The 26,389-nt window shown below is 47.6% G+C and overlaps 2 protein-coding genes across 21 annotated transcripts in view; one reads left to right on the forward strand and one right to left on the reverse strand.

Annotated features, from left to right (window-relative positions):
- Positions 1 to 1,341: 1,341 nt before the first annotated feature.
- On the forward strand, positions 1,342 to 9,726 carry PDHB (pyruvate dehydrogenase E1 subunit beta). Its single transcript, XM_043977720.1, has 10 exons — positions 1,342 to 1,441; positions 1,524 to 1,577; positions 2,099 to 2,206; positions 2,292 to 2,354; positions 2,440 to 2,475; positions 2,580 to 2,865; positions 5,775 to 5,885; positions 6,472 to 6,563; positions 8,672 to 8,813; positions 9,194 to 9,726. Exons 1-10 carry the CDS (start codon positions 1,394 to 1,396, stop codon positions 9,337 to 9,339), a joined length of 1,086 nt encoding a protein of 361 aa, XP_043833655.1. The 5' UTR covers positions 1,342 to 1,393; the 3' UTR covers positions 9,340 to 9,726.
- A 984-nt stretch (positions 9,727 to 10,710) lies between these two features.
- PXK (PX domain containing serine/threonine kinase like) overlaps positions 10,711 to 26,389 on the reverse strand; it is an 86,633-nt gene continuing 70,954 nt past the window's right edge. Inside the window, exons 17-20 of one of the 20 annotated variants that reach the window (XM_043977718.1) lie at positions 26,050 to 26,109; positions 17,612 to 17,641; positions 13,669 to 13,698; positions 11,866 to 11,999 (exon numbers count right to left, since the gene is read on the reverse strand). In XM_043977718.1, coding sequence (XP_043833653.1) covers positions 17,625 to 17,641; positions 26,050 to 26,109 — 77 coding nt within the window. In that variant the 3' untranslated portion in view covers positions 11,866 to 11,999; positions 13,669 to 13,698; positions 17,612 to 17,624. Of the gene's footprint in view, positions 12,000 to 13,668; positions 13,699 to 13,739; positions 13,766 to 17,606; positions 17,645 to 26,049; positions 26,113 to 26,389 lie in introns of those variants that run through there. The other 19 variants (XM_043977717.1, XM_043977716.1, XM_043977709.1 and 16 more) reach the window with 19 other exon arrangements.

Consider the following 26,389-nt stretch of genomic DNA (forward strand, 5'->3'; position numbering starts at 1 on the left):
ATGGATCACCCATACAGATCTGGGAAGGGCCCCAGAAGCCACCTGGTCCAGTCCTCTCATTATACCTATGAGGAAACCTAGGCTCTGACAAGTTATGTAACTTGCTGGAAGCTGTGCAGGTAATAAAAGTGTCAGAGATGGGATCTGTGCCCAGGCCCTCAGGCTTTCTGGCTGCCCAGTGCTCTTTCTTCCCTCTGATCCTCATGGGCTGTCATCATTGGGGACTCTGCTCAAATGCCACCTGCCGTGGGAGGTCTGCCCTACCCTCTTTCCCCTGAGATGAATTTCTGGCTATCGTGTAAACAGGGCATCCCAAAAGTCTTAGTACAATTTTAAGCTTTAAAAGCTATTCCTTGCCTTGACTATCTTACAAGTACCTAGCTTTTTGCATGTTGTCTTCCATGTAAGACTGTGAGCTCCTTGATGAAGCCGATGGTTTAGAGAAGCCCGTGAAGACTTGTATGAACCGATGCAAAGTGAAGCGAGCTGGACCAGGAAATAGATTTACCTCTACAATAACAGCATTACCACAAAGATAATCAACCCTGAAAGACTTGGGACCTCTGACCAAGGCAATGAGCAATCACAAGTCCAGAAGACTCATGATAAAAGACTACTCAGCTCCACATAGTCCCGGAGGGCAACGTTGTTTTGCTTTCAACCTGGCTAATGTGATTATTGGTTTTGTCTGACGTGCATTTGTAACAGGTTTTGTTTTTCTTGCTTTCCCAATGGGCTGGAGAGAAAAATGAGGAATTGAGAATAAAATAAAATTGAATTTTAAAAATTAAATGCCTTCTTGGTTGACTCTCTCCCGACCTATTCCGGTACGCTTGGGCTGGACGATTTCGGAGCTGACATTTACAAACATGACCTCATTTGCACCCCACCCTCCCAGGCAGATTGCTTAGGGGATTACCCATTACACGGATGGGAAAACTGAAGGTCAGAGACTTCAAGTGAGCTTTGCAGGATGGATGAGGAAAGGCAGGCGGGAGTGGTGGGGAGACGAAAAGGCTCCCAGGGAATGACAACTAAAGGTCAGGGCTGGAAAGAGGCTGGGGCTTCATCACATAGCCTGACTCGAGCAAAGGGCGCAGCGTGCCCGCTGCGTGTCAGCCCCGTGGCTGTCAATAAAGTTGACTTTAATTGAAATCAGGTGACGCCTCCGGATGGGAGGGAGAGAACTCGGAGCTCCAATCCCAGCCTCACTCTTGCCCTGGGGCCCCGCCCTTGCCCCGCCTCCCAGAGCGGGAGGGCGGGAAGTACGCACGCACCGCGTCCTCCGATTGGATGGTGCCGATGACGGGGCGGGGCCGTCCCACCCCCCTCGCTATGGCTCCGTCGTTGTCATTGGGCCAATTCTCCCTCACCGGTAGAGGACACGGGCAAGATGGCGGCGGGGCTGGTGCGAAGTGGACTCTCCGGCTGCGGCCAGCAGGTAGGCGCGGCCCCGGCGACCCCCGTGCCTGTCCGGGCCCCTGCACTCTACTAACCGTTGCTCTCTCTCCTTGACCCGCCAGGTGTCCCGGCTGCTGAGGAGGCGCTTCCACCGCTCGGCGCCCGCCGCCCTGCAGGTAACGGGACGGGGGTGGGGGGTGGGGGGGAAGACTAGGGGTGCGCCTGCGCTCTGGGCGCCTGCGGCTGGGGGGCCGGGGACGAACCGGCAACCTCCTTTCGGGGGCCCGAATCCCGCTCCCGATCCTCGGGCCTCCGTTTCTTTCTCCATAAGAAGAGAAGGGCGGGACTGGGTGACCTCCCCCGGGGGTCCTTCCAGCTACCTACAAGGCTCCTGGGGAGGAAGAGCATGAGGCGCTGGTGGGCCGGGCTGGGAGGCAGGAGGCCCCCGGGCCAGGCCCCCAGCCTCTATTTGCAGGGGGCGCCTAGTAAATGCCGCTTTCCCCCCACCCCCACGCCCACGCCTGGCTGAGAATCATGGGGGGGTCCCCTCCCCCCTTTTGTCCAGGGGTTCCCCAGCTGTGTGATGGGGAGCCGGGCAGGGTGAGCCGCGCCCCGAGGTTGGCGCTGCCCCGAGCCGTCCCGGCAGCCGGGGCGGGGGTCCCGCACCTCTTCAGACGGGCCTCCTCCAATGCGGCAGGTGACGGTCCGAGATGCCTTGAACCAGGCCATGGACGAGGAATTGGAGCGGGACGAGAAGGTCTTTCTGCTGGGAGAAGAAGTGGCTCAGTACGACGGGGCCTACAAGGTAAGGACCAGCATTCCCGCCCCGCACGGCCCAGAGCGGCCCGGGCCGCTGTCCGGCCCTAACCCGCCTGCCCTTGTGCCTGCAGGTCAGCAGAGGCCTGTGGAAGAAGTACGGGGACAAGAGGATCATCGACACGCCCATATCCGAGGTGAGACGGGGCGGCCCGGGACCGGGGGACGGGGGCCGCCGGGGCCTCCCGCGCCTCCGCTCCACACGTGACTTTGCTCTTTCAGATGGGCTTCGCCGGGATCGCTGTCGGGGCAGCCATGGTACGTGACGCCTCCTCCTGACCCTCCCCGAGAGGCCATTTCTGACTTCAAGGAGCGCGGCTGTGCTGTTTTATACTCTAACCGCCTCCTTGTTGTCTCTACAGGCTGGACTCAGGCCTATTTGTGAATTCATGACCTTCAATTTCTCTATGCAAGCAATTGACCAGGTTATCAACTCGGCAGCCAAGACTTACTACATGTCGGGGGGGCTTCAGCCCGTGCCCATTGTCTTCAGGGGACCTAACGGTGCTTCCGCCGGTGTGGCTGCCCAGCATTCTCAGTGTTTTGCAGCCTGGTACGGGCACTGTCCTGGATTAAAAGTGGTCAGTCCTTGGAGTTCAGAGGATGCAAAAGGACTTACCAAATCCGCAATCCGGGATGATAATCCAGGTGAGTCCCTTTTCATGCTGAGGTACAGAGAATCTTACGTCGAATGTTATAGTTGGAGGAAACCTTGGACGTTATAGAGTAAAAACCTGCCCATTTTACAGATGAAACTGAAGCACCTTTAATGACTTTTAGTCAGTTGATGTGAAGAGAGAAACTCATTTTGTTTTTAAGCCTTGATTTCTTCCTGTTCCAATGTGAATGACGTCCTGATGTCCGTTAAACAGAGACATGTTTGCACCTGCCCAGTTTGTGATTCAGGTTAATCCATGGTGTTTCTGGATTTCTGACAGGTTTTAGTTTTAATAAGCAGAAGAGAGGGATTAGCCAAGATGAATATAATGTAAATAAGCCATTATTAAGCCCTTATTAAGCTCAACTGTCTTTTAAGACTACAAACAATGGAGGTTTCCTCATATAAATCAAGGCTTTTTTAAGTGACATTTTTCTAGAAGTTAATGTCACTCATTTGTTTTTAATAATATGTGGTGAGTAGTCAGTCGTCCTTCAAACTCCTTGGTACTTGTTTTAAAAACGAGCCTGTAGAACACTGGCTCTAATCAGAAAAGAGGAAAGGATGTTGGGCAACAACTACTGAAAGAACTGGGAGGCAATTAGGTTCCAGTTCAATAAGCTTTTGTGACTTACCTGCAGTATAGATATCGATGGAGTTTGAAAGACATAACTGAAACTGCCCCACCATTTGGTGGGAAACAACACGGAGGCAGATCAATCCATACCAAAGCGTCAGTGGGGGGGTCAAGGGAGCAAGAAGCACTTCTGCATCAGGGCAAGATGTGTCTGCCACCATGAGCGTGCTTACATGAAGCTCGGCATAGATAGACACACTCAGCCTAATTATAAGAATTAGAGAATGGAAGGAGGTACCTTTCAGATCTGTGATTAGAATTCTTGACCAACCAGACTAGAAGAGAATTCTATAATTTAACTTAAAAATAATTCAAAATTTCATTAAATAATTTTAAAAACTATTTAACTGCAAATAATTTGTTTGCAGAAACAAAAATCAGATCAATACAGCCAAGATAAGAGATACTGCTAACATCTCTTCTGACAAGATGAGTTTTTTAAAAAATGCAAAAAAAAAAAAAATTGCAGTAAATACCTGGCAAAAATCCGATCCCAAATATGTGGGGAACTGACACAAATCTATAAATCATTCCTTTATAAGTAAACAGGAGGGCAGCTAGGTGGCTCGGTGGATAGAGCACTGGCCCTGGAGTCAGGAGGACCTGAGTTCAAATTCGGCCTCAGCCACTTGTCACTTACTAGCTGTGTGACCTTGGGCAAATCACTTAACCCCAATTGCCTCACTAAAAAAAAAATATAAGTAAACAGGAACTAGATTGGGTGCCCTCTAGGCAATGGTTGAACCATTGGGAGAGGAGTATTATTTATATATATATATTAAAGTATTTTATTTATTTTTCCCGTTACATGTAAAGATAGTTCTCAACTTTTGTTTATACAAGCTTTCCAATTTCAGATTTTTCTCCCTCCCTCCCCCCTCCCCTAGACAGCAGGTAATCTGATATAGGTTCTATCTATCTATCTACATACATGCATACATACATACACACATAATAACATTAAATATATTTCTGCATTAGTCATGTTATAAGAGAATAATCAGAGCAATGACGAAAAACCTCAAAATAGAAAAACATCAGCACCAAAAACAAAAGAAATAGTATGGTTCATTCATCATCTGTACTCCACAGGTTTTTTTTGTTTTTGTTTTTTTTCTTGGATTTGGAGATCCTCTTCTATCATGAGTTCCCTGGAACTCTTCTGTACCATTGCATTGGTGAGAAGAATATAGTCCATCACAGTAGATCACCACTCAATGTTGATGATACTGTGTACAATGTTCTTCTGGTTCTGCTCATCTCACTCATCATCAGTCCACACAAGTCCTTCCAGGTTTCTCTGAACTCCTCCTGCTCATGGTTTCTTACAGCACAATAGTATTCCATTGTATTCATATACCACAACTTGTCCAGCCATTCCCCAATTGATGGGCATCCCCATAACTTCCAATTCCTTGCCACCACATAAAGAGCAGCTATAAATATTTTTGTACATGTGGGTCCCTTTCCTCTTTCCATGATTTCTTTGGGGAAAAGACCCAAAAGTGGTATTGCTGGGTCAAAGGGTATGCACAGCTTTATCAACCTTTGGGCATAATTCCAAATTGCTCTCCAGAATGGTTGGATCAGTTCACAACTCCACCAACAATGCATTTGTGTTACAATTTTTCTACAGCTTCTCCAACATTTATTATTTTGGGAGAGGAGTATTATTATGACTTAAGAAAGGACCAGTCTGGATTTCAGAGGACTGACTGACTGAAGATTTCTAGGAAGGTTTGCAGACTCTAGAAAGTGAGACCAAGAGAATGAGCTGTACACAGGGACTGCCTGCATGCAATAAGGGGGAGGCAGGAGAAATCGGGTTGTTTGGACTGCAGGTTTAGTCTCAGAGAACTGACTGAAAATGAAACAGACTTGGAATCTCCCCCATCCCTGTGGCATTAGCATTCTCTGTATTTTATATTTATTTTGTTAAACATTTTCCAGTTCCATTTTAATCTGGCTCTGGCTGGGCTCCAGGCATTCCCCCGAGTTGGAAGCCTCTGCTCTACTCCATCCCTTGGATCTACCAGGTTGTGTGTGTTCATGCAGAGCTTCATGTGACCACCCCCACTGTCTTGTCCTGGTCCCTCCAGTTGTTCATGCTTTCCCTACCCCTCATTGAGCTAGGGCTCAGTGTGGGAGGGCAGCAGGGTTCTTAGGTGAAGCACCCATTGTAAGAAGGAGCCCCGAGTACCCCTCTTGGGCTACAGTTGTTGGAGTCATGCTTATGTTGGGTTAATCCTGTTTGTTTTGTAGTTGTGGTGCTGGAAAACGAACTGATGTATGGAGTTCCTTTTGAATTTCCAGAGGAAGCTCAATCAAAAGATTTCCTGATTCCCATCGGAAAAGCTAAAATAGAAAGGGAAGGTAAAAAAACTGGCATGCAGCCTCATGCAAATCTCTCCTTCCCCCCTGCTTAATAAAAGTGCATGTAGACAGAAGTGAAACCATCATTGGGGTGATCTTGAATTTTCGGTAGAAAGATTTTAGGGCCCAAGCATGGTTGTATTTTAATTTTGAGGCCTCTCAATGGTACTGTAGAGAGAGCTTTAGATGTAGGGCCAGGAAGACCCAAGTTCAAATCCTTCTCCAGACATGTCTTAGCTGTGTGACCCTGGATAAGTCACGTTACCTCTCCTTGCCTTGGTTTCCTCAGCTGTAAAATGAGGATTACAATAGTACCTACCTCCCTGGGTTGTTGTGAGGACCAAGTGAAGTAATCTATGGAAAGCACTGGATAATATTAGTATTTCTTGAACTCCTCAGTTTTTTCAGTGCTTGAGATTAGTAGATTTGAAAGGATTTTTATCCCAGGAACATTTCATCTTCAGGAAGCACATTCTATTCCATACTGAAGTTTCAGATATTCAAATAACAGAAGGAAAAATGACTAAGAGTCCTAGGTAGCGAGATTTAAGTGACCCGATTCTCATCGGCTGCTGATTGATTTTAGGAACCCACATTACGCTGGTTTCCCACTCACGACCTGTTGGCCATTGTTTGGAAGCAGCTGCTATCCTGTCCAAAGAGGGGGTGGAATGTGAGGTAGGTCCTGTCTGGCCTCCTTTTGAGAATTTTGTATCTTTTTCATGTGTCGCCATCATTTCCAGATGTCTCTTCCCCTGCTTTTCCTTTCGGAGCAGGCCATCTCTTGTAATAAAGATTTTAAGAGAGGGGAAAGAGGCATTTTAACAAAAGTGAGTAGCGAGTCCACTTGTCCAATAGTGTGTGCAGACTTCCTCACCTGTAGTCCCCTGCTCTGCAGAGGAGGGCAATGCATGATCTTTAAACTCTCCTTGGAACGCTGCAGGGTCACCCTAAGGGTGCAGCCAGCTTCATGTCTCCACATTCATTAGGTTGTGCTCATCATGTGGACAGTTTTCCTGATTGTCCTTGCTTCCCTGCATCAAGTCATAGGATTCTTTCTGTGCTTATCTAAATTGATCATATTCGTTGTTTCTTACAGTAAATATCCATGTATTTTTTCCTTAATAGTATTTTTTTACAATTACATTTAAAGATATAAAGATATAGTTTTCAACATTCATATATTTATAAGATTTGGAGTTCCTGATTTTTCACCCTCTCCAAGACAGCAAGCAGCCTGATATAAGTTATACAGTACAATCATGTTCAACCTATTTCCACATTAGTCAGGTTGTGAAAGAAGAATCAGAACAAAAGGGAAAACCACAAAAAAGAAAAAACAAATAACAAGAAAAGTGAAAATGGTACGTTTCCGTCTGCATTCAGACTCCATAGTTTCTTCTGGATGTGGAGAGCGTTTTTCCATCATGACTTCTTTGAAATTGTCTTGGATCATGATATTGCTGAGAAGAGCCAGGTCTATCACAATTGATACTATGTAGTGTTCTCTTGGTTCTTTTCATTTCACTCAGCATTAATTCATGTAAGTTTTTCCAGGTTTTTCTGAAATCTGTCTGCTCTCATTTCTTAGAGCACAATAATATTCCATCACAATCATATACCACAACTTGCTCCTTGCTCAGCTATTCCCCAATTGATGGGCATCCCCTCAGTGTCCAATTCTTTGCCACCACAAAGAGAGCTGCTATAAATATTTTTGTGTGTGTGGGTCCTTTTCCTTTTTTATGATCTTTTTGATACCCATGTAGTATTAAATTCTCATGCATTCTTGGGACCTTGGCTTGTTTTTTAAACCCTTATTGTTAAGGTTTGGAGCCCAGTGCAGAATTGATACCATAACATAGCCACTGCCAGGCATGGCTCAGATCCTCAGGCTACAGTCGAGGACCATCTGAAGTCATCTTGTTAGATCTCTCTGAGCAGAAATCCCTTCCGTACCCGTCTGATTGGAAACTGCAGAAGGCTCCCTTGAATGGTAGGGACCCTTTCCGGAGCTCCCTCCCATTTCTTCTAGTCTGATTCTTCTTGGACACAACAGTAGTTGACTTCCCTCTTGGTCAACTTTTCCATCCCCAGCTCCTTTCAGCCCTTGATGACCTGGCCGGCCCCTCAAGTACTGTCCTAGCCAGTCACGGCTCTCTTGGAGATGTGCCCTGCACATCTAGGCTGCGTCTCATCACCTGGAACCTTTTTCCTCCCAGGCCTCTGGGGAAATGGGCCATTTGCCCTTATCTCTTTCTCCTGATGCTCCACTGCTCCAGGCATCTTTGCTCATGCTGCCTGGGTGATGGGGTGGTCCTCTGATTCTGTCCTCCTTCCCCAGGTCGGCATCTCAGAGATGCTCTGGTCCAGCCCCCTCGTTTTAAAGAGGAGGCCTTGTCTCTGCCTTCATCCGGCCATTTCCCACAGCCTGATGCCTGGGGCCCTCAGGTGCCCTTACCAGATCCCATTTTCCTGAACTAGGTCGCAGTGGGATTGGAATAAGGTCGCTTTGTCGGGTTCTCAGTTTCCACATCTATAAAGTGGGCATCATATTCTATGGCCCGTCTTGGAGCGTTGTGAGGACGAAATGAGGATGTCTCAAGTGCTGGGCAGAATGCTCTTGAAGTGTTGGTTGTTACTTATCTGTGGACTTGAACACGGGGGTGGAAGGTGTTGGACCAGATACAGCGGTGAGCTAATTAAGCTTTTATGGAACATTAGGATGTTGTACTCAAGTTTAGAGACTCCCTCTGGACAGCTTGAAGAAATGCCTTGTGTTTTAGGTGATCAACCTGCGCACCATTAGACCAATGGACATCGAGACCATCGAGTTCAGTGTCATGAAGACCAATCACCTCGTGACTGTTGAAGGAGGGTGGCCCCAGTTTGGGGTGGGGTCTGAGATCTGCGCGAGGATCATGGAAGGTATTTCAGAGACCCGAGCACTAGACAGTGGCATGGCTGGGATGGAACCCGTCCTTGGTGTGCTTTCTCTTTCCCTGCTTAGCTTCCATCCAAGCTTTACCCCACCCCACTTGATCTTGTTCACAATGTATGTTCTTCCCCCTTCCCCCCAAAAAAGCAGGAAAAGGGAAACTGCCCAGAAGGTGTTTAATAAATGATTGCTGAATTTAGGTGCCTCTCAGATGTAGGACCCAGTGAGACTTGGGGGAATAGCTAGATGCTTCAAGCTTCCAGTTGGACAGAAAAAGGAGGGGGTAGAACCCCAGAACTGTCAATTACTTTAATTAGTCCCCATTCACTTTATCTGGTCAAGTCTTCTTGCATCTGCTCCTTCGTTTCAGGTCCTGCATTTAACTTCCTCGATGCTCCTGCCGTCCGAGTCACAGGGGCTGATGTTCCTATGCCTTATGCAAAGATTTTGGAAGAAAATTGTGTCCCTCAAGTCAAGGATATCATCTTTGCAGCCAAGAAAACACTAAATATCTAATTTGTACTCGTCACTGAAGTCCCTGGGATCTCTTGAGCATAATTACTGCTTCAGAGGTTAGGACGTGCTGTTGATTCACATGCATAATTGTACTGGTTTGAAGCCACAAGGCTTCCAGATACCATTTTGTGTGGGGAAAGTGTCACAGCACTTGGGGTAGAAGCCCTCCTGCCATCTCAGTCCTGAGACCGTCGCCCTTTTGTGTCTGTTACAGTTTAATTTTCTTCAATAGAACGTTTCTAACTCCCTTAGCAGCAGGACGATGCATCGGAGGGTGCCGGGCGGAGGGTCTGCCTGACAGTTAACTTCTCTATACAGAGGGAAAGGGTGATCTGACTCATTTGGGTTCTCTTTGAATAAGGAATAAATGCCTTCTGCTTCCAGTCATTGGTGGTGGTGTCTTTATGATTATTCTCTCCCAAGGTACTGCACAGGGAGTGGGAGAATTTTAAATGCTTTGGGGATGAAGAAATAAGGACCAGGCCAGTGATGGGGACCAGGAGGTAGAGAACCGAGTGTTTTCCCAGAATTATGTAACTTACTTACAGGGCTTGCTCCCTGAAGTCAAATACAAATTGTTACCTAGGCCTAAATGTCTAGAAAGGGGCAGGAAGGGGTAAGGCAAGCTTCCTCTTCATGGCCAGACCTCACCCACTCTACACCGAGATTGCCAACAAACAGGCGAGCAAACCAGAGTTATTGAAAATACCTGTTTCTGGAGCAAGATTGGATTGAATGATGTCTAAGGCTGCCTCCACCCACTCTTAAATTCCCTACTTATATGGGAAAATAGCCAGTGACAAAGTTCGTGATAGAAAATGGGCATCATCCTGAATTCTCTCATAACATGACTAATGCAGAACTATGTTTAATCTAATTGTACACATATCAGATTACTTGCTGTCTTGGGGAGGGAGAAAATTTTGAAACTAGAAATCTTATAAAAACAAATGTTGAAAACTATGAATGTAACTGGAAAATAATAAAATATTTATATGGAGAAAAAAACTATAATAAAAATTGGAAAAAAAATGGGCAGTGTTATAGAGAATAAATACCCCATTTCCCTCTAACTAGACAGCTAATTTCCAAATTTTCCAATATGCTTCCCTTGCCTTAAAGCTCCTAACTCCTCTGTCCACCACGTTGGCAGAAGTCAGGCAATGTTAGTATTTTTGACATCGTGTTAGAAATGCTAAATACCTCTATCTCTAGAACTTTGCTTGGCTGAAATTCCTAAAAGAAGCATGTACATTGAAGTTATATTTAAATATGAAAAAGGAAGATCTTGCTTATAGTAGTTGTTAGCTTTTATTAATAAATGACAAGAAAATAGGATGTGAAAAAGGAAAAACAAAATTTAGAAAAAAATACTGTACAAATCTCTCCACCTTTATTTACTAAACGGGGTCTCCAAGAATCCTGAAGGTATAGTGTCTTGAAATACCTGGTTTATCTATATAGACAAGTTCTCTTGACATGGTTTATTATTTTAATAAAAAATACAACTGAATATATATCAGGTTACATGAAACTTTATACACAATGACATTCTCTGCATAGTAACAAACACTGATGGATACTTGAATTCAAAAATGGATTATCTATAATCCTTTAAAGTGCAATTTGTTTAAAGGTTTAAGCAAATCATAAAATAAAGGATCTTTTCAAATAAATCAATAACATTAAGAATATGTAAGATGTATTTATGTTCGGTTTTTCCAAGATAGTCATTTCTTAAAGATGTTAAATTTATTTGTGTCGTAAAAAACCCTCCCTTGTCTTCAACTAATTTGATGTAAAATGTTAGAAGTCTTCTCTATCTGATGGATCCCATTAGTATTCTCTCATCCCTTTTCCAAAAGATTCTGATTAAAAGTGGCAATTTTGGGGCCTAGAAGGGCTGTTGGAACAACCCCATATCCTAGGAAGTTTCCCCATGAAAACTCACAGAAGACATCCACTGTCCAAGTTGTTTTCGGGCCAATCATGAGCTCAGGTCGTCTCCTAAACTTGGCCCTGGTATGTGCTTTGGGCCCAGTGCTCTTAGGAAAACAGCAGAGATGAAGCCCAATCCACAGAAATGGAAGGTGTTCCCAAGAGCCTGGCAAGCAGCCAGGGACAGACAAGATCCACGCGCTGGGGAAGGAGGAGCCACGACACACACAGTGCAGTTGCTGCCATGATCTGAGTATTGTCACTGTTGCCCTGCTTTCTGATTCAGTTGGTAGAACTATTGATGACTCCAAGATGCCCAGAGGACAAAAACAAGGTGGTCATTCACACTTAATCCTTGCCGTGTCATTGCCCTCTTGAAAAGACCCCTGGGTGGGCATCTGCACAGTGCCACCCCCTGGCTCATCAGTCATTCACCGTCAAAGTGTGGGAGTGCGCAGAGGTGTGTCAAAGGGAAAAACAAATATGGCAACCAACTGGCAACAGCCACCTTCAGCAGATCCTCGGGGCACTGTGGTCACAAGTTTCGGCTTTCTTCAGAGTACCTTTTTGAAAATTCTGAATGGAGCTGAGCAAGGCTCCTCGGCTGGTACCGTTCGCAGACGGAGGTGGAAAGAGGGATGGTGTTGGTGCATCCATGGGAGGAGGTGGCGGAGCCCCCGGTGGAGGGGGAGGTGCGGGGGGTGGCGGCAATGTTGACCCGGCTGAGGAGGTAAAGAAAAGACAAGTCAGTAACAGCGCAGGCAGGTCGAGTCAGACCCCAGCATGGCATCAATGGATGTGTTACAGCCAACGTAGTGAATGTGATGGAAGGGTGGTGGGGAGAGAGCTGGTCTCAGAGTCAGGAAGACCTGGGTTCTAGTCCTGCCTGTGCCCCATAATGGCTGGCTGGGTGACCCCGCATAAGTCACCCAACCTGGGTGCCCCCAGGTGACTCTCAGACTCCAAGGAATAAAGATGGCTCAGCTCTGTCTGGGAGTACTTACGCTGAGCCAATCATGTTTGGTAAACATACACACGCACACCCATGCATGCAGGCATGCTTCCAGATATACACACCCATCCATGTACGCGAGCGCACGCACACACGCATGCACACACACGTGTACTCGCACACGCACACGCACACACACCCCTCACACCCCTATGCAATTCACAGCACCACAAATCGCAGATCACTGACCCAGACCTAGAAGGGCCGTCGGAGGCCACCAGGTCCAACCCTGTCATTTTACGGATGAGGAAACTGAGGCGCAGGAAGGTTTGACAGCACCAAAGGGGAATCGAGGTGAGTTAACTGTCGGCCGAACATGACAACGCGGCACAGTGCACGGGGCCCAGCAATCCGACCTCAGAGCCTCAGTAGTTGTATGATCTGGGGCAAGCCCGCCTGCCTGCCTCAGTTTCCTTATACGTAAAATGGGGATGAGAATAGCAGTAACTATCCCCTCCCAGGGTTGCCGTGAGGATTGAGACAAGGTTGGTAAGCCTTAGAGCGCTGTTCTACCAGTGCTGGCTGTTAGGACAAACAGCCGTCCTTCGACTCCTACGAAGTGCCCGACCTGCACCCAAGCACTGGGCACTCTTAGCTTGTTACACCAGACCCAGGGAGGCCTGTCTGGCTGCATCACTGTGCAGGAAAGGGGCTGCTGTTTTCTGCTCTGTTAAAAACTACTTTTCAACAATTGAGCACTCATTTTTTTCTCCCTCTTATCTCCCCTGAAACCCTTGTAAGACACACCTGCAATAAAGCAACAGAACAGCCTCCTTATGAACCGTGCCTCTAGCCCGGAGTGCTGTGCACACAGCCAGCCAGAGTGCTTCTCCCTCCTTAGGAGGGGCTGGCTGCGTGGACACTTCCCTGACCTGTTGGATGAGGGGCTCTGTTGGAAACCAGGCAGCCCCTTTTGCTTCACGGGAGGACCCGACCTTAGAACTAAATGGTAGAGGAGAGAGAGGGATTTGGGGGTCGATATGGGTCTGCAGTTTCTCCAAGGGTTGAGGGACTCCCGTTGCATCTTTTCCCACTCGGAACAAAATTGGAGCAAGTGCAGGGAAAATCCCCAATGAACACAGGGCTATGCCCCAGATTCAGTGGTATCATGCATCAGGCTGTCCCCAGGGCACACACGATTGTGATATGCACAGAGAGGCCTTGTCCCCCAACCCTGGGAGGGCACTGAAGGAGGGAATGGGGGGATTCTGGTTTCTGCCAGACTGCAACTGAGACCTAATAATGCAGGACTAAAGGTATAATTGGCAAGTGCAGACAGTTGAGGATCACAGATGGAACACAGGAGACAGGGCCAGCAAGCATGAGGGCATGGGATGAGCAACACCTGACATCTCACACCTGGGACATCTCACACTCACCTTCTGTGACTTCATTTACCCACAACACAGCTGAAAGTAAAGAATTATAGGTGAATGCAGCCTCTTGCTCCCTGGTGTCCCGCATTTAGGGCAGCGCCTAGCACAAGGTAAGTCCTTAATGAAGACCCCACCCGTTATCTCCCTAGATATCTGTCTCAGCCCTCCATGCACTCTCTGGCTCTCCCTCATCTCCCCCCATGTCTAGACCTCTCGGGCTTCCTTTAAGTTCCAACTAAAATCCCCCCTTCTTGGGGAAGCCTCCTCCAGCCCCCTTTAATTGCGGTGCCTTCCCTCTTTGAATTACTTCTATTCAATCCTGCTCGGAGCTCGTTTCTCCAAGTCGCTTTCCTGCCTTCCAGAGCTCCCGGGGGGGGGGGGGGGGGGGGCAGGGCTGTCTCTGCACGCTTTGTATTCCCAGGCTTAGCAGGAAGCCCCTCAGTCATTATTATGACATTTTGTGATAATGCTTAGTGACAACCTCAAGTCCAACCCCACACTTCTAGACAACAGATAAGCAATGAATGAGGGATGGAATGCCACCATGCATGGTCGATGCCTAGATGGGGGGGATGTCTGGGACAAATTATTGGAAAGGGCTTTTTACCAAGTGAAGCAGAGCTGAGAGCAGGCCTGGCCCAGCGTCTGGGAAACACAGGCTCAAAGTCGTGCCCTCTTCCACGCCACCTTGGGCAAGTCCCTACACTCCAAGGACTCCAAGCTACCCTCCTGCATGAGGGAGTTACTCATCTTCATCCCTATGGGGAACCCACACAGAAGAAAACATCGGCCCCACAGGCATCCCCTCTGTCCTCCGCTAGCAGGGGGCCTTCAGATCTTTACAAAGATTGGTTGTTGGAGGCAGAGATGCCCTTCATGGCTCACGTCCTACCCAGCTAAGTGCATCCTTGCAGCAGGACCACCAGGCTCCCTAGGAGCCCGCTCTGCCCCTCGACAGGGCTTACTTAGTGCCCACAGAGCCACCCGTGAGGAGCGGCTGGCTTTCATGTTTGCAGCCCGGGCTCTCTGAATTGGCATCAGACTCTCAAGGGTTTCTGGCTCTTACTGCGGCCCCCATGCTACCCGAGGCCCCAGCTTAAAAGGCCTGGGCCCAGGACACGTGGCAAAAACACTTCTGACCAGAGGCCAGACCTAGAGTTGGGAGGGACCAAAGAGGCCATCAAGACCAACCCCTTGGGGGCAGCTAGGTGGCAAAGTGGTAAAGCACTGGCCCTGGATCCAGGAGGACCTGAGTTCAAATCCAGCCTCAGACACTTGACACTTACTAGCTGTGTGATCCTGGGCAAGTCACTTAACCCTCATTGCCCAACAAAACAAAAACAAACAAAAAAGACCAACCCCTCATTTCTGCAAAAGAGGAAACAGAGGCTGAGGAGACCAAGCAACTTGCCCAAGGTCACCAGGCTAGTAAGAAGCCAAGCCGGAGACTGAAGCTGGCCACCTGACTCGAGAACCGGGGTCTGCTCTGGTCAACCACCGGACATGCCCCCATGGGCCCAGTTTCACTAGGTAGATGACAGGTCATAGCAGGTCAGGGCTTCAGGAGGACATGGGATGAGGGGAAAGTGTCATGGAGAACAGGAGCAAAATAAAGGGGACCTACGGTTTCTAAGCAGTCGCCTTGATCAGGAGGAAGTAGGTGAGGCCTGGAGGGAACAGGGGATTGTGGGGCAGGCTCTAAAAGAAGCTCATGGTCATTTACTCCAGCAAAAGGCCCCGAAGGAGAGCCAGCTGGACGCCGGCCCTAGAGGAGGTCACCTGTGCAAACAGGGACAATGGGAGCCTGAGATGAAAAGGGGAGAACATGCCCCTGGCTTTCACGGAGCCCATAAGGACCTGAGTGAAAAGAGACAAAGGCGGATCCTCGCCCTCACATTTTCTGGCTTCTGTTGGGTCTTTGGGCCCTCCTGTCAACATCACGTTTCACTTAACAGGGAATGATGAGGGAGTGTCACCCTGACCAACCGCAGAGAGGAATCATAATTAGGGGATGGACTCATATGGCTGAACCAAGATGAGGAAGGACAGGAATGAAGGCCTCGGAGAAGCACAGGGAGAAGGTGGTTGAGGAGACAGGAACGAGGGGAGCAGAACCAGAAGAGCAGCAACACAGCCCTGTCAATAAAGCCAATGTGAAGGAACCAGCAGCCTGTCACAGGCTGCTCTACACGGGCCAACAGGGCTCCATCCAAGCAGTCTTTCCTTCCTTTTAACAATCAACAAACTGACTTCTTCAGGGAACCGACTCTGGGGGCCTCCTTGTCTGCCTGTTTGCTGGGAGGTGTTGTTTTGTTGTGCAGAAATACACTGGTAAGTTTTTTAAATGAAAACTCGCCCCATCAAGCCAGAGTCTACCACCGTGCACCTATAATAGTTATTTCGATGTTCCTTTTTTTAGGAGAGAAGATTGTTTTGAATAAAAGTCACACTCATGTGGCTATTCAGTCTATGACACTGTTGGAAACTTTAGATTCACTGAATCCACTTAAAAAACTGTCCTGGCGGGGCGGCTAGGTGGCACAGTGGATAAAGCACCGGAGTCAGGAGTACCTGAGTTCAAATCCGGCCTCAGACACTTGACACTTACTAGCTGTGTGACCCTGGGCAAGTCACTTAACCCCCATTGCCCTGCAAAAAAAAAAATTAAATAAATTAAATAAAAATAAAAAACTGTCCCAGGGGCAGCTAGGTGGCACAGTGGATAAAGCAGCAGTCTTGGATTCAGGAGGACGTGAGTTCAAATCTGGCCTCAGTCACTTGACACTTACTAGCTATGTGACCCTGGACAAGCCACTTAACTTCAATTGCCTCACCCAAAACAAAACAAACAAAAAAACTGTCCCAATCCTACACTTACACTTCCACCTTAGAGAGAGTGACTTGCTGAGGGGACAGCTCCCTGCCAGACTTGTTTGGGTGGCCCTTATCCCATTCATCTTTAGGACAGGTGTGGGCAGTGTCAATGACTGTGCAGGGCAATTTAGCTGTCTTTAAGGAATATGAAAGGATGACTGATGGAAAAGGATGACCAGCGATTCTGCATTGTCACCAGAGCGGGCAGGCATCTCCACTGGATGGGATTGCCCTGGATTTGAACATTCCATTCTCCTACCTCAGAAAGGGGTCTTGGGGCAGCAAAAAGTCTTGTATATAATAAAGGTGGGACTGGGAAGCAAGGAAGCTCTCCTATGAGACTCCCTTTTCTCCCTAGAGTCGCGGGAATCTTCATCGTTCTCTAGATCTCATGAACAAATGGGTCAGCCCTTGTTTCTCAAAATCCCTCCCCCTTCCTTGGTCTACTCCTCCCCCGTCACCACCAACAGGCCTCTTTTAGAAGAGATCAGATGGGGATTAATCTGGCAACGTGGCTGAGACCTGAGTGAAGGAGAACTGACTTCTTCATTAGAAATCTGGAAATGCCCAAAACACTTCATTGAAAGAGACTGTGGCTCCACGTACTCAAGATATCTCTGAATGAGGCAGGCTGTCTCAGTGTAGTACTGAGGATATCTGAGGGAATGGGTTGGCAGAAAGCTTCTGTGGGCCCATTAATGGATGGTCATTTATTTAGTTGAGGCCACAGTAACTCACTGGCCTGACAATTAGTCACTGATGCTAGGGTTTAACAGCTTCTTTTAAAGCTACAGTCGGAATGAAAATGTAAGGTTTGTAATGAGGATGGGATGAAGACAAATGAAGTCCCTTAGTTTGTAAGGTCTGTAATGAAGATGGGGTGAAGACAAAACGAAGCCCCTTATTTTTATTTTGTTAAAGATGCTGTATTTCAAAGAACTGGCTTCTAATTCACTTTTCCTGCTGTTCACCCTGCTCAATGTTGAAGCAACTCAGGAAAACAAGGCTACATTTCCCATACAGAAAACAGAGCATGTTTAAAGTTAGAGAAATCATGATCAGCTTACTTTACCGAAAATTCACCTTCAAAATGGTGCATTCTCTACTGAAAACATCAAAGAGAAAGAAAAAGAGAGAAAGAGGGGACACGAGTCATTATTCAGATGTTAGTGTCATTCAAACAAACAAACGAACAGAGACAGCAAGAGGAGGGACATGGTACCAAGAGAGGCCAATAAACAAAATCTTTCATCGGCCCCAAAACATTCAAGTTTGGAGAAAATCGCTGATAAGTCAATGAGCATTCCTTCTTTCTGAAGCAGTAAAAGCTTATTTTTGTACACCCAGAGAAACAAGAATCATAAACAAAAAGATCATGTCTCTAGCTAGTATCAGGCACCTGAAGAGCTGTTTGTTTGATTAAGCATGACTTTTTGCAGCAAATAAAATGTTATCGAGAGAGCCAAGAGTCTTGAAAATCCAGCTTGGTTTTGTTTGCTTTTTCTTATAGTGGACTACAATAGTCTGACATGAAAGTCTGCCTTGAAAAGATTAGGAGGGCTTAAGCTATTAAAATACAGTTCTTCACTATTTTTTAAAGCCGAGGGAGGAACCGGGGCTTTGTTTTTGTTTTGAAGCCAAGAGGCTCCATGGGTCATGTGTAAGGAATGAGTACCTTCCTTAAAGCTGACTCATCTTGTCCTCAAGTGAATTAAATTCATGACTTAGCACCAAGGGAAAACGAACTGTCCCTTGATTGTGCCCAAAGAAAGGAGCCAACACATCGGTGCCCACAGCTGAGATACTACAGGAGATCAGCAACATGGCCCACAGAGGGCATCCCATCATACACATACGGGAAGGAAAATGGGCAAATGTCCTTTAGCTTAAATAAGCAACCAACTCCCTGTTGTTCCCACCTAACTCAAGTGTTTGGAGGGAGGAGGAAGCCAGAAACTGCCTGCTGGGCTTCTCTCCCCACCCAGGGCACAGCGGTGGACCGTCGTCTTCTCTGCCACACTGGCAGCCCAGAAGAGGAGGCTCTTTCCCGATTCCCAAACACGAGTGTCTTCTTCAGCCCAGGAAGGGCCTCCTTGGGAGAAGCAGCAGGCTGGTGCGTCCAGTGAAGTGGGAAGGCAGGGGTTAAAATCTCTGAGACTCAGATTCAATCCCTTTACCTCTCAAGGGCCCAGCTTTCTCAACTGGAAAATGAGTGGGTTGTAGAAGATCAGGGGTTTTCACCTGGGAGTTGGTGAACTTGTGGTTTTACCAACTATTCTGAAAACGATTTCAACGTGCTTGGTTTCCTTTGTAACCCTATGTATTTTAGCATCTAAAACCCTGAGCCCGAGAAGGGATCCGTGGCTTCGTCCAACCGCCCAAGGGTCTAAGAAACAAAAGTTAGGGACCCCTGGAAAAGGGGGTTTCTTATGACCCTGAGACACCCTCTGACATTGAGGAAACAGTTTCTTCAAGTGTAAAAGGAGAACAATGACCCTGGTAAAGCCTTTGGTCCCAGGAATGCACCAAGGTGCAGATGAGACCATGAAGGGAGCTAGGTGACACTGGGTAAAGTGCAGGGCTGGTCCTCAGGAGGAGTTGATTCTAAATCTGCCAGACTCTTAGCCGTACAACCCTGAGCAAATCACTCAAATTCTGCGTCGGTAAAAGGAGATAATGATACTGCTGATTCCACCAGGTTTGCTGGCCTCAGAGCACCAGGCAAATGTGATTACCCTAAGTGATATCATTACAGGCGCTTGTAAACCAGAAAGCGCTACAGCCACAGTTAGGGTCGTTATTTGCCCTTTCCTTTCCCCATCCTGGTCTTTGGGTCATTGACTTTCCTTTACATTCCACTTGCAGATTCTTCTATTTTTGTCAGTTCTTCCTTTTGGTAGGATTAAGGAAGAAAAACCCCCCAACAAAACCCAAACGCGTGAAACTACCTGGAGAAAAGGTTCAGTACTCCCTCGCTTAGGATGCTGAAGGGCCTGGGTCTGTCCAGGCCACAAGAGGATCAGGTGAAGGAACGGGGCATACTTCTCCTGGAGAAGAAAAGACTCTGGGGCACATGTGTTGTCCTCCAGGATCTGAAGAGGGAGTGGCCTTGGTCAGCCTGGCCCCAGAGGCAGAACCAGCAGCAATGGGGGAAATGACAGAGGGCAGATTTAGGCTCAGCGGACCTCAGGCACAACCAAATCAACAACTGGCTATGAGGAAGAGCTGCTCAGAGGGGAAGGGGTGGAGCCTCAGGAGGTAGGGGGCTAGGAAGAGCTGAAGAGCCCCTGGTTTGGTTTGTCACAGACGATATTCCTTTGGTTAAGTAGTGGGATTCAAACAGGTGCAGAAGGCAAGCTGTGTGACCCCAGCAGTCCCTTAACCTCTGCCTTGTGTTGGTCATCTGTAAAATGGGCTAAGAGTCCCTACCTCTCAGGGGTGTTGTCAGGATTAAAGGAGCTACTTTGCAATACTCAAAGTTCTCTATAAATGCGAGTGATGATTATTATCATTGTTATTATGCCCCAGAGGGCCCTTCCAACTCTCAAATTCTGGGACTTAATAGTCTTTTTTTAGGAACTAAGAAACCACTCATCAATCCATCTGCCACCAGATAATGAGCAGCGCACTCAGGCCTCTGTGCACATCAATTAGGATATTTTAAGGGATTCTGATGGGCAGCGGGTTGTGGAGACTGTCCTACTAAGAGAAAGTGTAAAGAGTAGGGGGGCTGTGTTACAAGTTACAAGTAAAAGGCCACAGAAAAGCAGGACCCTTCTAGAGCTCTGGAGGCTCCTTCCGCACACCCAGCATCCGGCCATCAAGCTTGTCATGTTGAGCCCACAATGGCTCCCAAGACCAGAGAGGGGCAGTTAGGGGCATTCCCAGAAGGGTAATGCTATTTTTTCCATAATGGAAACCCACCAACGAGGGACATAAGACTGCTTTTCACTGCTACTATTAGGTAAATTGCAACAGTCTTCGTGCTAGGGGCACAGAGATTTCCCACGCATAAGGCTATCTTTAACTGCAAATAGAAAGCAGAATGTGCATGTGCAAAAGCTGGGTTATTTCTTGTTGCTCCCAGAGTCTTTCAGGCCTGAAAGCTGTCCCCGAGAACTACTTCTGGAGCATCTATCTCACGGACTCTGGGAAATGGTTTCCACGTCTTTGTTGTCTTTTAAATATCCCACGATCATTTGTTACATTTCTTCTTTCCTATAATTGTTTGGCAGCTCACTGGTTTCCGTGGGGTCTTAACTCCTTAATTCATGTGAGTATTTTTAGTGATACTGTCTTGGAGTCTGGAAACATGTTGGTGCACGTGCCTATTTCTATCTGTTATTTATCATTTTCTCACAATTACGTGGTATAAATTCAACTTTACCTATTGACACAACTGACATTCCAACTTTTAAATAAACTTGCAAGTTACATTTTAAGTCAATCTCTTAATGTTTATGTTGCCCATTTGATACAAATAAGCTCCCTAAAATCCTATTCCAGTGCCATACTATTGACATTCAGAAACCATCTCAAGGAACTGGAGAAGAGAGGGCTTGGAAGGGCAGGAGATGTCTTTGGGCCAGCAGGTGGAGAAGAGTCAGATTTGCTCTGTTCAGTCCAAAGGGAAGACCTAGGAGCCACGGGTCCAGGTTAGAGAGAAGCAGATAGAACCTAATGTAAGAAAATGCTTGCTAACGAGAAAAGATCTCTGGGGAGGACAGACTCCTTTCGGGGATCAGAAGAGGAGGATTACCAATGTCGTTTAGAACTGGAAGGGACCCTAAAGGCCTTTCTGGTCCAATCAATGCTTCCATTTTATAGAGGAGGACACTGAGACCCAAGTAGGTGACAAGATCCAAGGTCACCCGGGTAGCATACAGCAGGGCTAGGTGTCTGGTGGGTTTCCTCATCAGAGGCCTTCAAACAAAAATGGGAAGGACTGGATGACCCATAGGGCTCTCTTGACTGAGATACTTGGATTCGGCAGCTATGGGAAGGGTAGGCCCAAGCTGTACAGGAAGCGGTAGATGGAAAAGGGAGGCTTTGCCCAGGCCATCGCCAATCCTGAATCACTGGGATTAGAAGAAGGCATTGGAAATTGCTAGGCTTGGGGCTGGAGGAGAAAAGAGATCTAGTACAGACACCCACCCCGCGGCTCAGCAAGCCGGTTACACCTCCCTCACTGACTCCCCATCCCACTCACGTCTCCCCAACCTCTTCATCCTTCCTCGGACCTTCGTGAGCCTCTTTCTTCCTGCCTCCTCCAGCAGACCGCCCCATTCCCACTCCAGATATAATCTCTCCTTCCTGCTCACAAACACACCCACGTTTCCCCATCCTGATGACTGACCCCTAGCTCCCCTCCCTCCTTGATAAGGCCGCCCACAATGGGGGCCCCCAGGGCCCTTCTTCACTCTCTCCAGGCCTGCTGCTGCCCTCACCAGTTACCAAGGAGCTCTTAGGGGCCCAATCCAACAGCCTTTTCTCAGTCCTCGTCCTTCCTCTCAGCACCCTCTGACACAGCGAGCTACTCTCTCCTGGTTTGCCTCCTGCCTACCTCAGCACTCCTCTTTCTCCTCTGCCAGACCTTCATCCAGGTCACTCCTACTAACTGTGGGCGTCCCCAGAGGCTCTGTGCCGGGCCCTCTTCTCTTCTGCCTCTAAACCATTTCACTTGGTAAGTTCGTCAGCTCCCCTAGATTCAATCACTATCTGTAGTGCTGAAGAGGGCAAGCTAGGTGGCGCAGTCTGGAAGACTCATCTTGAGTTCAAATCCGACCTCAGACACTTAGTAGCTGTGTGACCCTGGGCAAGTCACTTCACCCTCTTTGCCTCCATTTCCTCATCCATAAAATGAGCTGGGGAAGGAAATAGCAAACCGCTCTAATATCTTTGCCAAGAAAACCCCAAATGGGGCCACGAAGGGTCAGATACAACTGAGCAGCAGTGACAATTGCCGATGATTCTCAAATCTGCTCACCCAGCCTATCAGGCATCTCGATCTACAAGTCCCAAGCTGAATTCATTATCTTTCTCCCCAAAACCGTTCTCCTTTCCAAACTTCCACCATCCTCCCAGTCCCTCAGGCTCACAACTCAGGTGTCATCCTGGACTCCTCATGATCTCTCGCCCATGCCGTCATCCAATCTGTGGTCAATGCCTGTTGACTTCACCTTTGTAAAATCTCCCCCATACACACCCTTCTCCCCTCTGACACTGCCTCTGTATGGACTACTGCAATAGCATGCTAGGGGTGGGGGGGTAGGGGGGGTGATTTCTGCCTGTCTAGGGTTTCTCCCCACTCCAATCCACCATCCATTCAGCCACCAAAGGGACTTTCCTAAAGTGCATGTACAACTGTGTCACCCCCTACTCAATAATTAACTCCAGGGGCTCGTTCCTGCCTCCAGGATCACCTCACTTGGCATTCAAAGCCCTTCATAACTGGGCCTCTTGGACAGGCCAGGGAAGCCTATAGACAGACCCCTTCACAGAATGATGTTTTAAATGCATAAAATAAAAACAATGGGGTTATGAAGAAAACCAATGATCCTGAACCACAGATATGCAGATATTAAACAAGTTCACGGACCCCAGATTAAGGACCTCTGACAGTGTCTTAAATCGATGGTTTTTTGTTGTTGTTTTTTATGGCGTGCCTACAGGATAGTTTCTGTGCTGGACAAGTGTATCTCTTGAATCTAGAACCCAACAGGGACTCAAGAAATATCTCTTGAATGGTTGATGAAAAGAGTATCCAGCTTCCATGCTGATATTTTATTTAAAGATGTGATATTTTACCCTGCCACCCCTCAGGCCATTGTTCATTTTCTCTCTCTCTCTCCTTTCTCTCTCTCCTCTCTCTCCCCCCCCCCCTTCCCTTTCACAGCTAAGCTTCTAGAGAAAGCTAACTCCATTCCTGCCTCCCCTTCCTCAATTTTTGCTCACTTTTAGCACCCAGCAGGTACCTGACACAATGATTAAACAGTTCAGTGATTGACCATTAGGGTGGGGGAAGGAGAAAATAATAAGGATACATCATTTGAATCACTTTTCATTGCTTTGGAGAACACACCGGGGTAGAGGGGTAGGGGCACATCAATGAGATCCCTTAACACACTGGGGTATGATTATTAAATTAAGTGGGGCAGGGAAGGTGGAACAAGGGACCCTCTCCCCAGCTCAGCCAAGGCCCTGCACTTCTAGAATGTAATGGGCAGAAGACACCTAGCCAGGAGCAGGCCTGGGGAGTCACTGCCAGCTCCATGGGTCCAAAGGGTACTGGCCCTGGCTGTCAAGAATTGAACCACAGAGTTCAGAACTAACCCAGGGAGCCCAGCTGTGACACCTGCAGGAGAAGCCGGGCCCAGGAACAGCAAGGGGACTGGGATCCCTGGAGGCACCCTCTCTACAAGCATCTCTGACTCCACGCATGTGCCTGCTCCTTAGTCACATAGTAGGTGTCATTGGGAAAGGATCCCCTGGACCTTAGGTGGGAAAGGGGGGATATTTCATCAAGATTCTTAGAATGCCATCCCAGCTTCTGCTTGGCTATGAGTTAATCATGTCTGATGACCATGAAGGTGTAGGAGCGCACACCTGAGGTGGTTGTCTCTCAAGGAAACCAACCTGTGGGTGGCCTGGGGGGTGGGGGATGGGATACACACACCATGAAGTTTTTGTTTGTTTGGTTGGTTTTGGTTTATTTGTTTGGTTTTGTTTTTTTGCGGGGCAATGGGGGTTAAGTGACTTGCCCAGGGTCACACAGCTAGTGCCAAGTGTCTGAGGCCGGATTTGAACTCAGGTACTCCTGACTCCAGGGCCGGTGCTTTATCCACTGTACCACCTAGCTGCCCCCACACCATGAAGTTTTAAAGATAACTGAGCTAAATATGATCCAAAGCTAAATGCATCTCATATTCTCCACACACGATCCTTGGTATAATCAATATTTCATTCAAACAGGGTGGGGGCCAGTGGGAGAAAGCCACTGTTCAGGGAATGAGTGAAGATACATTATGAGGTAATTGTAAATTTGTTTTGTTTTTGTAATTGTAAATTTCTCACACAGGAACCTTTTGCTTCTCCAGGAAGACCTCATCGTTCTATATGATCCCACTGGCCTCAGGATTCCGCCCTCTGCTTCTCTGACTGCTGGAGGATGAGGCTGCGAACTCCAAAATCTCCTTTAAAGAGAGGGCTCAGCGCCACATCTTTGCAGCTGTGCCTTGGGGGTGCTCTTGCCCCCAGAGACTGCCAGCGTCTTGAGGGCAAGGGCTGTCACTGTTTTCTGTATTTGTAATGTAATACAGTCAATACAGGCACAGTGCCTGCCACACCACAGGAGCTGAATGCATGTTTATTAACTGGCCTGTCTGCTAAGTAGGGTCTGTGCATGAGACCATATTAGAAGAGGCCAGGGGCAGCTAGGTGGCACAGTGGATGAAGAACTGGTCCTGGATTCAGGAGGACCTGAGTTCAAATCCAGCCTCAGACAGTTGATTCTAGCCTGTGTGACCCTGAGCAAGTCACTTAACCCTCACTGCCCCCCCCCCCGAAAAAGATAATTTTGGGGTGGCTAGGTGGCGCAGTGAATAAAGCACTGGCTTTGGATTCAGGAGGACCTGAGTTCAAATCCAGCCTCAGACACTTGACACTTAATTAGCTGTGTGACCTTGGGCAAGTCACTTAACCCTCATTGCCCTACAAAAACAAAAACAAGAAAAGGCCAGCTGGCATTCCTAGCAAAGCAAAATCAGACATGGAGTTCTGCTTATTCCTTGAGAAATTGGGAACTGAAGAGCTGATGTCATGAAGCCCTAGATTAGAGGGAGTCTTCGTCTAGACCACATTGGCTGAGAACTGAAAAACCACCAAATCAGTTTGTAGCCACTGTTACTACAAATCCAGGGGCTGGGAGTAGAATTGGAAAATTCCCAAACTATGTGCTAGCAACGGGCACTTGACCAGTTACGGACGGTTAAATGTTTAAACCACTGGTAGTAAACTTTACACATAGGAATAAAAAATGGCGGACCATATTTGGAGTTGGCACTTGGTGGATGCAGTCCTTGGGTAACCATGACAAGACAGAGATCACATACAGACATAGAGTAACTCAAAATCTATAAGTGGAACTCATCACCAAGGCAATGAGTTAAAGACCATCGAATATCCCAGGAACATTCACAGAACACATCTCCATTTTCCACAGGGTCAGCCAGGCTCATACTGCATACTGAAATATGACACAGAAGACAGACTGGCCACCATGGCAAACTTGAACCATATTTACAGGGAAATCCTTCCAAGGAGGACCACATGTGTATTCGAATACCGAGGAGTCAAACCATCTGCTTCCCAAATCACAGTCCTCTCTTGCACAGACACTTCCTTCTAAAGATGCGTGAGCTCATGGAATAACACCTGATTTTCAGCAGAGCAGCCCTTCCATTAGTTGTGAAAAGAGTAATTAACTTATACTTTTGACAACTCTTCACTTACCTGCTGTGGAGGGTGGGGTTGGAGATGATGGGGAAGTCAGCGGGGAACTTGCCCCAGATCCTGCTAAGACAAAAAAAGAGGCTCACATTAACTAAAGAAGAACATGGAAAACTCCTGCATGAGCCAAGAACATGAATGAGGATTATATACTCCCTGCTCAATGGTGAGAAAATTCAGAAAATTCAGAGAAAACCCACTCATCACTGGCTCCACTTCCCCTCTGCCTTTTATTGCTCCTTCGCGTCTGGCCTGTTTTAAAATCCATTTCCATGGTCGAACCAATCCTGCTGTTATTCCTGGATGTGTGTGTGTCAGACTCCTGCCTTGGAGCCCCACTCAC

This window comes from Dromiciops gliroides, chromosome 1 (assembly GCF_019393635.1).
Source record: "Dromiciops gliroides isolate mDroGli1 chromosome 1, mDroGli1.pri, whole genome shotgun sequence".
Lineage (NCBI taxonomy): Eukaryota > Metazoa > Chordata > Mammalia > Microbiotheria > Microbiotheriidae > Dromiciops > Dromiciops gliroides.